The following is a 12,439-nucleotide window of genomic DNA, read 5'->3' as shown; positions in this document are numbered from 1 at the left end:
AGATTTCATTTATCTATTTGGGAGAGAGAGAGAGAGAGAGAGAGGGAGGGAGCACAAGCAGGGGGAGGGCCAGAGGGAGAAGCAGACTCCCCGCTGAGCAGGGAGCCCCATTAAGGCCGGATCCCAGGCCCCTGGGATCATGACCTGAGCTGAAGTCATACACAACCAATTGAGCCACCCAGGCGCCCCTCACCTCTTCTTTCTGACATTAAAATCAGTCCCTGCCTTTCATATCCACATGGGAGGGGGTGGGGCTCCACTAATGAATGTTTGAGAAGCCCTTTGAGATCTTGGATGAAAGGCACCTTATAAAATACAATTAAAAATAATAGGGGTAATTACTAGCTAGGTTAGTCCCTGTAGGTTAATTAGAGAGTTTTCTTCTGGCAGATTCTGAATCTGTGCAGAAACACACGGGTTCAAAAGGCAAAACAGATTTGAGATGTCAAGGGCCACTGTTATGCTTCTTCCATTCCAGGATCACGCACTGGCATCTTTTTTTTGAAATTGGAGGAGCATTGCAGCAGTCCAGAGCTGGAAAAGATCTTTCAGATAATCTGTCCAACTTTCTTGGTTTGCTGATGAAGCTAGTGAGGCCCAGAGGGGTGATGTGACTGGCTCAAAGTTGCACAGCAAGTGTAACACAACCACAGCTCTGGAAGTCCAGTCCCTGGACACCCCAGTTGGGGTCGTGAAGGGGACCTCTGTCACCACTCCTAATCAATGATGTACTTTATCCAACCTGTGCGTACTGGTGACCTTCTATTGCATAGTAGAGCATTGCAAAAGAGTCAGACAAAGCTGAGTTAAAATCCTAGCTCTGATACAGTGCCTAGCGAGTGAGCCTCAGTTTCCTCATGTGTAAAATGGGGTAATAATACCTGCCTCAGAGGGTTGCTGGGAAGAACCAATGAGCAATGCATCCCAAAGCACCTGGCATGGAGCATGTATTCAGTCAATGCTGCTTGAATGAGCACTGCAAGAATGAATCTTGGCATTGCTAGGGTTTGACCTGCAGTCCTTGCTTTACACACCTAAGTTCAGCCTATATTTAATGAGCCCCTATTACGTGCTGAACACTGGGCTAAGCTCTCCAGGACTTTATTTCATTTAATCACCATGATATCCCCATGAGGTTAGCTGTGTGCACCTGAGGATCAGAGAGGTTAGCTAAGTCATCCAAGGCCATGTAGCTGAAGAAGGGGCAGGAATTGAACCCATGCTGTCTGCCACAATGAAACTGCCTACCTTTGTGAAAAGAAGCATGACCATTGTCATGACCACAATGGAGCCCCCAAAGGATTTTCTGCTGTGATACTGGAGACAAGTGATGGAGGACATCAGGGAACAGGTATAACCTAAGATATCCATTGAAGCATTTTTGTTTTCAAGGTTACGAAAACTAAACTCTTCTCCTTATCTAATATTTATTTATTTTTAGCATCTGCACTGATGCAAGAAGTTAAATGACCTTCCTCAAGAAAAACAGTAGCTGTAACTGAATTTAAAATCAAGAAATCTAGATTCACCTCCTTAGAAAACATGTGCCTTTGGTCAAGCTTCTTAACTTCTCTATCTTCAGAGTCTCGTGGTCCTGGTCTGTAGCATGGGGATGAATCTATGAATCTTCAGAGGCTCAAGTGGCATGAACACAGATGTACTTTGTCGGTTGCAGCCCTTTACAAATGTAAATAGTTACTGTATTATTCACAATATAGAAGGTTTTCACAGAGATGAAGGAGGTAGTTGGAAGTCCCACGCCAGAGGACGTCAAGAAAACTGACTCAGTGCCTGTCTCCAAAAGACAGTTCAGAGCATTCATAGCACTAAGCTCAGATTATCTGGTCGAAAGAGAGCACTTTAGGGGACCAGTCCTTTGAGATTCAATTGTAAATCATAATAGGTTCCATTTATTTGAGAATGAAGTTTTTTCCCACCTGAATCCCAAAATCAAAACCTGTTGTCACATTTTCTACTTCTGTGTGTGAAGAAGAAACATGGCCCCTATGAAAGGCTGCTCGGTAAGGCCAGCAAAAGAGGAAAGAAGCTGACCTTGAGTCATTCTCCCCATGATTTCCTCATCAATCAAACCTTTTCCAAATATCTTCTCGAAACTAGAATAACCAGGACTATATTCTTCTGTACTATTCTTTCAGAACGGATGGCTCTGAGTCATCCTCTCTAGGATTTCTAGAGCTGACCAAGAGAATGATTTTTGGGCCTTCTGGAAAGACAGTCATCTAACACCCCCAGTGATGGGGCACACACTCCTTCACTTTGTCAGACACTTGCTAAATGTTCCCTATCTCTGGCCACCATCTACGTCCATGTAATTCTCACTGCTCAAGAGACTGCCCTCTGGAGTCACAGGAACAGATATTCCCCTCTCCGACACCACTAGTTACGTGTCATCCCTGAGACACCCCTTCCCAAGACTAGATTTCCCATGTTAGAGGGATGGGATGATGCAAACAAAAACACGTGGCTCTAAGCATCAGAAAGAAAGGCTTACGTTCAAATCCCAGTCCAATAACTCATTAGCTGCATGACTTTGGGAAATTTACTTCACCTCTCTGAACTTTATTTTCTTACCTTTCAAACAGATAATTATCAATACCTCTCTGGATTGTTATAAGGATTTGAACTGATGTATGGAAAGCGTTCACACATAGTAGGCATTCAACAAGCAGCAGTCTTTATATGGCAAGATCCATTCATATTTAAGACATTTATGAGGGCTTACTTTGTGCCAGGCACTTTGTTTGGGTACTGCCCAAAAAGGAGCAGAAAGAGAATGGTTTGTGGTGTCAAACACCAGGGTTCTAATCCAAACTCTATCAGATTTATCAATCCTGTGATCTCAGACAATGGACTGAGTGAAGCTCATCGTCTCATCCCTGCACAGGTATTCCTGAGCCTTACCTGTCTCATTATCTGCAAAGGGATGTTGTGGGGATTAAATGAGATGATGCATACCAAACACTGAGCCCAGCACCTGGTTCGGTATGAGGACTCAGTAAGTGGCCACCTTATTGAAAGAGTCAAGGATACTGAATACATAATGAAGTTAATGCAAGGCCTTGGGCCTGCAAGCAGGACAGCACAGACCTCTGGATCCATCCTCTGGGCAGTCATGCCCAGCTTGGATCTGCCCAGGGCTTAGTCTGCCATTTCAGGGTCTCTGTGGGGCTGAGGAAGGCAGCAGCGGCTGACAGAGATGTCACCACAAATCCTAGTCTTTCTCTCCATTTGAGCCACCGGAGAAACATATGGAGGAGAAAGGAATAGGTTTGGTTTTGTCACTATCCTAGAACATCTGAGCAAAGTGTCCATCCTAGTCCTGTTCAGCTTGGTGACTACACTTAGTCATCCTGTAGTGCATACTTGAAAGTTGCTAAGACAGAAGATCTTAAAATTCCTCATCACACACACACAAATTTGAAACTATCTATGGTGACGGATGCTAACTAGCTTTACTGTGGCGATCACTTAAAAATATATACAAATATTGAATCATGGGATCCCTGGGTGGCGCAGCGGTTTGGCGCCTGCCTTTGGCCCAGGGCGCGATCCTGGAGACCCGGGATCGAATCCCACATCGGGCTCCCGGTGCATGGAGCCTGCTTCTCCCTCTGCCTATGTCTCTGCCTCTCTCTCTCTGTGTGTGTGTGTGACTATCATAAATAAATAAAAATTTAAAAAAACAAATATTGAATCATTATGTTGTACACTTAAAACTATTATAATGTTATATGTCAATTATATCCCGATTTAAAAAAAAATGTTTCTAACGGAGTGACTATTCTACTCCTGTTTTAGGCAGTATGATAAAAGAAAGCCATGCTTCTCAACCCCTGTAAGTCACCCGGGGTCTGCCGAACATGCAGATTCTGATTCTGTGGATCTGGATGGAGCCCCAAATTCTGCATGTCTGAAAAGTTTCCAGGTGAGGCTGGAACTCTGAAACTCTCTATCTAGGAAACATATCAAAATTTTGGGGAAAAATAATTTTTTTTCTTTAAGATTTTCAAAATTTATTCATGAGAGACACAGAGAGAGGCAGAGACACAGACAGAGGGAGAAGAGGAGGGTGACGCTTGGCACTAGTTCTTGTACCCGTACAGGGGGCAGGGGTCAAACTAGAGAACCCTCCTCATAAAGCAGAACTCAGGAAAGTCTATACGTTGAGAAAAAAAAAAAAAGGTGATCAGTATAAATAAAAACAAAAACAGAGAAGTGTCTGTCAGCCTTGATTTGGAGTAGTTGGGGGAAAAAAAGTCATTGAGATTTTAGAGCTACTGGATGACCCTTGCATGATGTGAGAGTCTGAAATGACACTGGTAGCATGGTCGTAAAACCCCCCAAATGATCATTTAAATCTAAAGCAAAAAATAAAATAAAATAAAATAAAATAAAATAAAATAGAATAAAGCGGGCCCTGGCCTGTTATCAGCATGTCCTGATGCCCCACTGAAACAATCACAAAATCCTCCCTGCAGGAATGCACCTCAAAACCAGGCCATATAGAATTCTCATAAGATTTTTTAAAAATAGGGGCTCACAATTGAAAGTTCAATGCATACAAGGCAACAGAGTGCCATGAATGGGAGGCAGCAGGAACAGCCAACCTTAGAGTCAGGCCCTCACAGACGTCAGATACTGGGATACAAAACATAAGACAATTATATTTAATGTGTTTGGAGAAATAAAAGAATAAAAAGTGAGTAAAGAGCACGAGACCACAGTAACCCCCCTTTATCCACAGTCTGGGTTTGCATAGTTATAGTTACCCAGGGCTCAGTCGAGGCCCAGAAGCAGACCCCCCGCCACGTGACATCAGGTCAGTAGCAGCCTAACGGTACCTCACGATGCCCCCATTGTTCACCTCGCTTCCTCCCATCACATAGGCATTTTATCATCTCGCATCATCACAAGAAGAGGGGTGGGGGGTCTGGTCCAATAAAATATTTTGAGAGAGAGACCACACTCACGTAACGTTTATCACTCTGCGGTGGCATGATTGTTCCACTGTATTACTGTAGTTGTGACTCTTACCAGGCCCAATCTGTAACTGAACTTCATCGTAACGGTGGATGTGTTGGAAAAAACACAGCATGTATAGGGTTCAGTACCATCTACAGCTTCAGGCATCCACTGGGGATCTTGGAACGTGTCCCCACAGATAAGGGGTGGGGGGAATCACGGTGTAAAAAATGAACAGGTAGTTTTGAAAAAAATGATCAAAATGCCTACTAATGATAAATCAGTATCCCTATCTGCCTATATTACAGCCAGAACACCTTTTACTAGAAAAACGTTGGGAACTTTGTCCGCCCCATCCCTGGCCAATAAGCAAGCTGCCCATGTCTGCCCTGTGTCGCAGCGGGGAATGCTATCAAAAATATTTTTCATCATCTTGTGCTACTTCTCCTCTCTGGGGTGCCCTGGCTCTCTCCTCCAGGTCCCAGCTTCTGGCCCTCCTCCTTGTTGAAGTGACGTGTCCAGACACTCCCCCTCCCAAATGCACACGAGTCCCTGTCTCAGGACGGCACCCGCAGTCTGAGTGGCAGGGGTCTCTAGCAGCGGCCCTAATCCCCCCCCATTCTGCCTTCACAACCCGCATACCCATTTACAGAGCGCCTTTCCTGTCCCCAAGAGCACTGTCGTCCTCACAGACGGAGGAGACGGGCTCAGGGTTACTGTCATTTGGCTAGAAATCTACAGAACCAGAATTCAAAACAGGCCTCGCCCCCATGCCTATACTGTGGCCCGGGGCTGGTTCTTGTCCACAGCTCATCCACTCAGCAGTGATCGGTGACCAACCAGTACCCGTCTGTTCCTTCATTATGGTGAACCCTTGCCAGCCTTCCTCAAACTGAATTGACATCTTACTCTTACCCAGTTGATTGGGGAATCTCTGGGTCATTGCCAAAGGTGGACTTATGCTCAAGGATGTTAATTTACGTTCCATATTTCTGAAGATAAGCCATCTCTGGTTGTAGTCCACAGAGACATAAGTACAGGTTCTCTCCAACAAAGGCCTAAACCCAGGGAAGGAAGACAGGGTCCCCATGCGTCTCCCCTCCTCCCGTCCCCAGGTAATATCTTGAAGTCCCACAGATAAACATTTTTTAACTCTCAAAAATATTAAAAAAAAAAAAACACAAAACATGAGCACCTGGGTGGTTCAGTCAATCAGTTAAGCGTCGGGCTCTTGACTTCCACCTAGGCTGTGATCTCAGGGTCCTGGGATCAAGCCCTGTGTTGGGCTCTGTGCTGCACGTGGAGCCTGCTTGAGAGTCTCTCTGCCCCTGCCCCCACCATCTCCCTCTCTCTCTCTAAATAAATAAGTAAAAAAATCTTTAAAAAATTTTTTTTCTCTTTCTACCTCTCCTTCTGCCCCTCCCTGCCTGGCACATGCTCTCTCTCTCTCTCAAACAAAACAAAACAAAACCACACCTCACAAAACATGACTGTATGTGATGGGCCCAGTAGGAGGATGAGCCAGCAGAGGCCTGGTTCGCAGGGCATCTGGGCATCCTTGGAAAGGTTCCTAGGTGTGTTGGAAATCTTTTATGCCCCACTTCACATATCCTAGGCTCACCTTTTAAATTTAGCCAATACTGTGGTAACCCAGCTGTACAACAGGTGCACAGAATAGAATACCTCTTGCTTTCTGACAGCTACTACTGTGCGATCCTGGGCAATTCCTCAACCTCTTTGTGTCCCAGTTTCATTATCTGGAAAAAAGGGTGGTAATGGCACTCACTTCATATGGTGGTAGTGAGGATTATATGAGTTAATAAATGTAGGGTATGTATAACAGGACCTGGCACAGCGTAGGAATCATAAAAAAGATAGACATTGCTATTATTATAATTGTCATTATTATTTCATTTTTCTTCTTATGCTATCTGGGGCTGCTTGCTAGAAGAGGAAGACTGGGCTTCCTAGCTCTGAGTCTGCTAAATTGGAGGCTAACTCGCCATGATTGGGAGTTGACTTCAGCCCTCAGGCCTCAGGAGTAGGAGGAGTGGGGTAGGAAGGACAAGAATCCCATTTACTGAAGGTGCAGGAGCTCAGGGAATTCTCACAACACCTCAGGGAGAAGGTGTTCTTACTATCTCCTTTTTAGATGTGAGGAAATCAAGGTTGAGAGAGGTTGGAAGACTTGCCTGAGGTCACGTGGCCAGGAGTGGCGACCAGATGTGACCCACGGAGCCTGGGCCTGCTACCTGGGGCTACCATGTGAGGCTGCAGAGGCGGTGAAGGGAAGGGCATGTTTCTATTGTTACCTGATTGATACTCTTTGGGAAGAAGAGGGAAGTCACAGGGAGGTGCCTCCCAGTCACCCGTACCTGCCCACAAATGCCACAGGGGATCACCTGTCAGGGCTCTAAGAGGAAGAGGGGCCCTGAGTACTCCTTCCTAAAGTACAACCTGGGCTTCAGGTGAGGTGGGCGGGAAGCAGAGGGTCTGTTGGAAAGGGCACTGGGCCAGGAATCAGGACCTGGATTTCAGGGCAGGCTCCCTGGGCAAATTCTGACACCCAAAACAGGGCCTGCCAGGCAATGGGTGCTCCATGGTTATGATCAAATGAATGAATGAACCAATGAATGACTAACAGGGTCCCTGCTCTCAGAGGGTTTCCAACCTGGAGAACATGCTCATAAGTGTCCCTATAGAGCAGCCTGTGCTGTGTCAAACCTATAAGGCAGACCACAGGGGTTGTGGGTTCAGCCCCGGGAAATTGCCCCTGTGAACTGGGATCTATTCCAACAGGGGAACCTGACTGGGCCAAAAGGCTAAGGAGACTTCCGGGAGGCAGAGGAGGGGAAGAGCACAGACCATGCGGCCTGTACGCAGAGGCACAGAGGCTGGGGCAGTTTAGTATTTGAAAGGCATGTGAGACGGTGCGATCCTTCTATCCTGCAGCATAGTCCGCTCTCGCCCCTTCCTTCCGTTCTCCTAAAGAGTAGCTCCCAACTGTGCAGCTATCTGGAAATCGGGCATGTGCCCAGCTCCCCAGCGCTGGTTTTCTGAAGTTTGGCCTCATACAAGGAGCTGGTTTAAAAAGAGATCTGGGGATGCCTGGGTGGCTCAGTGGTTGAGCGTCTGCCTTCAACTTAGGTCGTGATCCCGGAGTCCTGGGATCGAGTCCCGCATTAGTCTCCCTACAGGGAACCTGCTTCTCCCTCTGCCTGCGTCTCTGCCTCTCTCTGTGTCTCCCGTGAATGAATAAATAAAATCTTTTAAAAAATAAAATAAAACAGAGATCCGTCAACTCCCAGGCCCCAAGGTTCTTCTCCATCCAGCAACTGTAACAAGGCCTGGGACCAACCCAGCCCTCAGGGAGCTGCAGGTTTAAACCAAAGCCAGGTCTGGGCCTGGACCTCTGTCCTCCTTGGCTGCCCAACCCAACCCAACCCGGGTGTTTACACATACCCTCCCCACTCCCTGGCAGCAAGGCCCACTGCCTCTCCCTGTTCCCCCCTGGCAAAATGCCACTACCTCTCCCCACCCTGCCCTGGCCAAACACCAGCAGCCGAAGCTGGAGAAAACTAGACCAGCAGGCCCCACCAGGTGACAGCCAGGAAGAAGAGGGTGACATGGAGGTCACTGGGGTTCCCTGAAGCCAGAAAGACACAGAGAGGAGCTGGCGTCTGCTGCAAGCTAAAGAGCAGAGAGTCTTGCCCTGTTTTGCTCCCCAACAAACGTTCCTGTGAGAGTTAAGAGAGTTATTGTAGCCATAATGATCCTTTACATTTTTATAGGGCTTTATTAGTTCACAGCCCCTGCTTACATGAGGTATCTACTCTCATAGAGATGCCAGCGACAGGAGTGGAAATGGGGTTCACCCTCAGTCACACAAAGGCAGGTGGAAGGGCCTGGGCCAGTCCCCCAGAGCTCGCCTTGGCTGATGTGTGCTGAGTAGCTTCAGACCCTGAGGGTCTGGGGAACTGGGAGGTCAAGACCAAGCTTCAGAGGCCTTGTGGGATTCCGGGGAAGGAGCGTGAGGATCCTGATGACCACGATGAGCATTTCTTGACAGTCTTAGAGCTCCTCCCACATGCCAAGCCCTCACTCGTGTCTTTGAGTAAGCACCTCACAACAACTCTGTGGGCAGACATCAATCACCATTTCACTGAGGTAACTGAGGGTTAGTGAGATGAAGCAATTTAACCGTTAGTAAGGTTCAGGTCGTTAGTAATCCTGTTGGAACTGGGATTTAAGACCAGGAATGACCATTCCAGAGCTTGGTCTCATAGACCCTCACTGCCTCCCTCCCCGTGAATAACCATCCAGAAATAACATGGCTCCCCTTCCCTCTTCCAATTTTAGGTTGGACCTCTTCCCCAGCTTCAGGGCCGGGGCCTCCTGCTGGCCAGCCAAGGGTTACAGGATCCCCACAGTAATCACTGACTACCACCTAGTGGCGCCACGTGGAATGTCGCACTCCTATCCCTCCATCTGAGTTTCCTGACGTTCCAGGCCTTCTTACTCCCAGGGCCTACAACCGTGCTGGGCACAAAGTAGACACGCAATAGACTCTTGGTGAGTGCACGTAGCCATCCTTAGAGGAAAAAGAAATATCAACTAGGAAAACGAGAGCATTGGCCGTCCCAACTTTTTTAGTTCTAGAAACTTCCCCAGGCCCATATTTCCTGTTTCCTGACAGCAGATCTGAAGGAACGAAGAACCAGACAGAGAAAGAGGTTTGGCTTTCCTCAGTCAGACGAAAATGGCTGCGGGCTTCCCTGACCACACAGCTGCTAGAAGCCCCGGGACTCCTATCTCCATGATCCTCTGACCTTCTGAAGAACTAGCCCTTGTCTGAGCAAGAGCAGTTTGACCTCATGAGGCGCAGGAATGGAAAGAAAAGAATTCAAGAGCTTTTGCTTTCCGTGTCTCCTCTGCTCCAGTAGAAAGTGAGCTCAGAGCTGCCCGCAGGCAGGAAGTCCTTCCTGGAGCTCCTGACTCTAAAATGAACTTCCGGTCCTCTCGCTAGAGAGCCCTGTGGAAGTTGCTGCCTTATTTGGTGTCATCAAGGGCCTAAGAAGCCGGGTGATTCCCTATGCAAGGACTGTGAACACCCAGACGTGGAGGAGAGAAGCACTGCGCCCTCACCCCCTCACCGGGGAGCCCCTCCTTCCTGGCTCCTCTGCTCTCCCCGGATGGCTTCTCTTCCCTCTCTGAAGTCTTGGGGCTGTTCTGTCCTCCATCCAGCCAGTTCAGGTTGACTTTGACCCGTTTCCTCCAGCAGGCACCCCACCCCTGAGCCACCATAAGGCCGCCATCCTTCTGACGCTGCAGTCACAGTCCTCCAGCCCTGGTGGAGACGAGGCAAGAGATTGGTGAGGCCCACCCTCAGTGGGGGTTTTATAAAAAGGATCCTGTAACCGGGTGACTGTCCTGTCCCCACTCCCAACTCCAGCTTATTCTGCTCCCACGTTCCTGGACTCCCCTGTGATTCTGTGTCACAGTGGCCTGCTCCCCATTCCTTCAGAACGCCGCTTCCCAAATGGGACCCTCACAGAGAAGTGAATCTAAGTCAACCACAGATGAGTTCTGTTTCCCACAGGAACTGGGCTTCTTAAATGTTGTGTACGCTTTAAAGCGGACTGTACCCTGTCAAATATTTTTTTTTTATCTGCGTCTTGTTTTGTTCTTCTATGGGTGAGTGTTTAAAGCCCCAAAGTTGGGCTTTAAAATTCTCCGCCTCGAGTGACTGCAATCCTCACTTCTCCGAGTCATTTGTTCAGTCTCGAATTCACTCATCCTTGCAGATCCAAATGCATACACTTAAATTTTTTTTTTTTGCTGAGTGTTGAGTCAGATACTGTCCCCGGCACTGCGACTCGAACACATGTTCATTATTCTCAAGGCACTCACAGTGCAATAGGAGAGAAATATGTCCTCAGATGCTGAAAGTACTATGTGATCAATGCTTTAATATGGGCATATTTGTGGCTGTGTGAGCAAAAAACAGGACCAAATTAAATTATTTTTAGCAAAAATAGACATTATTGGTTCCAACTACTGAGAGGTGGCAAGACAACCTGGCTCCAGGCATAGTGGGACTCAGAGTTCAGATGATACCATCAAGATGTGCCCCCGCCCCACCATCCCTCCCCACAACACCCCCCACCTTGGTTTCATTGCATGTGCTTGGCTTTCAGCTCTGGTGCTACCTGCGTGGGATGGAATGAGAAGAGGCTCTGATACAGGGATGAGCCACACCCTCCCAAAATATAACTGCAAGTTCACATAGTGAAATCAGCTACACATACGTACTCACACTCTTCCACACACACCACACACACAGACACAATAGACAACAAAACCGTTCTTTACAGGGACTTTCTAAATGACATTGCCCTGCATGCTCAACTCTACTGAAAAGAGTTCATAACACAAAATTTTGGGGTGTGGAGGATGCCTAGACTGATGAGTGTAACACTCAGAGATGAAGAGGGGAGCCTCTGGGAACCATTAAGGACCTAATAGATGAGAGTCACTTTGGGATCAGATTTGGCCTTGGGAGAGAGCCCTGTTTGAGGTCTCCATTCTCCTTGGCACAGAACAGATCCAAGGGGGGTGGAGGAGGGCACATGAGGAGAGAGGCCTCCACAGGCCCCAGGGATTTCTTAGCTGTAGATTCATCACAGCTGGAAGGCATCTCATTTTACAGATGAGGACCCGAGATCAAAGAGATTCCATAATTAATAATTATTAAATTGGAAATATACTACACATTACAAAGCAGAAACAGTTGTATATTTTGTGTGCATACACCGAAGTGTTTGTGCAGTTGTTTCTATTGTAGAAGTATGAGCGGAGATTTATATTTTCATTTATAGCCTATATATTCTCCTCTTGGCAGCCTGAGAGACTTTCCCGAAGCACAGAGCTGATAAAGTTACTTCCTTTAATGGAATGCCCTCTGCTCTCAGAAGGAGATTCATATTTCCTATTATGGCTTCTAGAAGATGGAGTTTTAAGACAAGGCAAAGGTCAGAAATCTAAGAGAAGTGCCCCCAAGAAAAGTTGGGACCTCCAAAGACTAAACCTTTAGTGTATTCCTCATTAGTGAGAAATAAACCACCAAGAAATTGCTTGATCAAGCTTGACTTTTATCTTTTGTGAGGGCACTCGATATTCCCTGCTGCTGTTATTGACAAGCCAAGAGCAGAGGTGTAGTTTTATTATACAAAGCTATGGTATTAGCGTGTACAAGAACTAAGAAGGGAAACTAGAAACACTGGTTGCTAATGGGGAATGAGATTGGGAAAGACTTCACATTTCACTTTCTACACCCCAGCGTCATTTGAAATAAAATGAATGTGCATACAGTGCTTCCGTGATTAAATTTAAAAAGATCAAGTGAGCCAGGCCATGCAGGGCCTTGAATGCCAAGCAAACAATTCTGAAGCTATGG

At 47.1% G+C, this 12,439-nt stretch overlaps 1 protein-coding gene across 1 annotated transcript in view; it reads left to right on the top strand.

The window, feature by feature from the left end:
• The window catches only part of MRGPRX2 (MAS related GPR family member X2), a 30,831-nt gene that overhangs the window by 14,316 nt on the left and 4,076 nt on the right, over positions 1 to 12,439 (top strand). Inside the window, exons 3-4 of the mRNA XM_049098969.1 lie at positions 8,936 to 9,150; positions 10,228 to 10,355. Of these exons, the coding sequence (XP_048954926.1) occupies positions 8,936 to 9,150; positions 10,228 to 10,355 (343 nt within the window). The remainder of the gene's footprint in view (positions 1 to 8,935; positions 9,151 to 10,227; positions 10,356 to 12,439) is intronic.

The sequence above is a fragment of the Canis lupus genome, chromosome 21, assembly GCF_003254725.2.
Source record: "Canis lupus dingo isolate Sandy chromosome 21, ASM325472v2, whole genome shotgun sequence".
NCBI lineage: Eukaryota > Metazoa > Chordata > Mammalia > Carnivora > Canidae > Canis > Canis lupus.
This window is presented reverse-complemented; position numbering and strand designations above follow the sequence as displayed.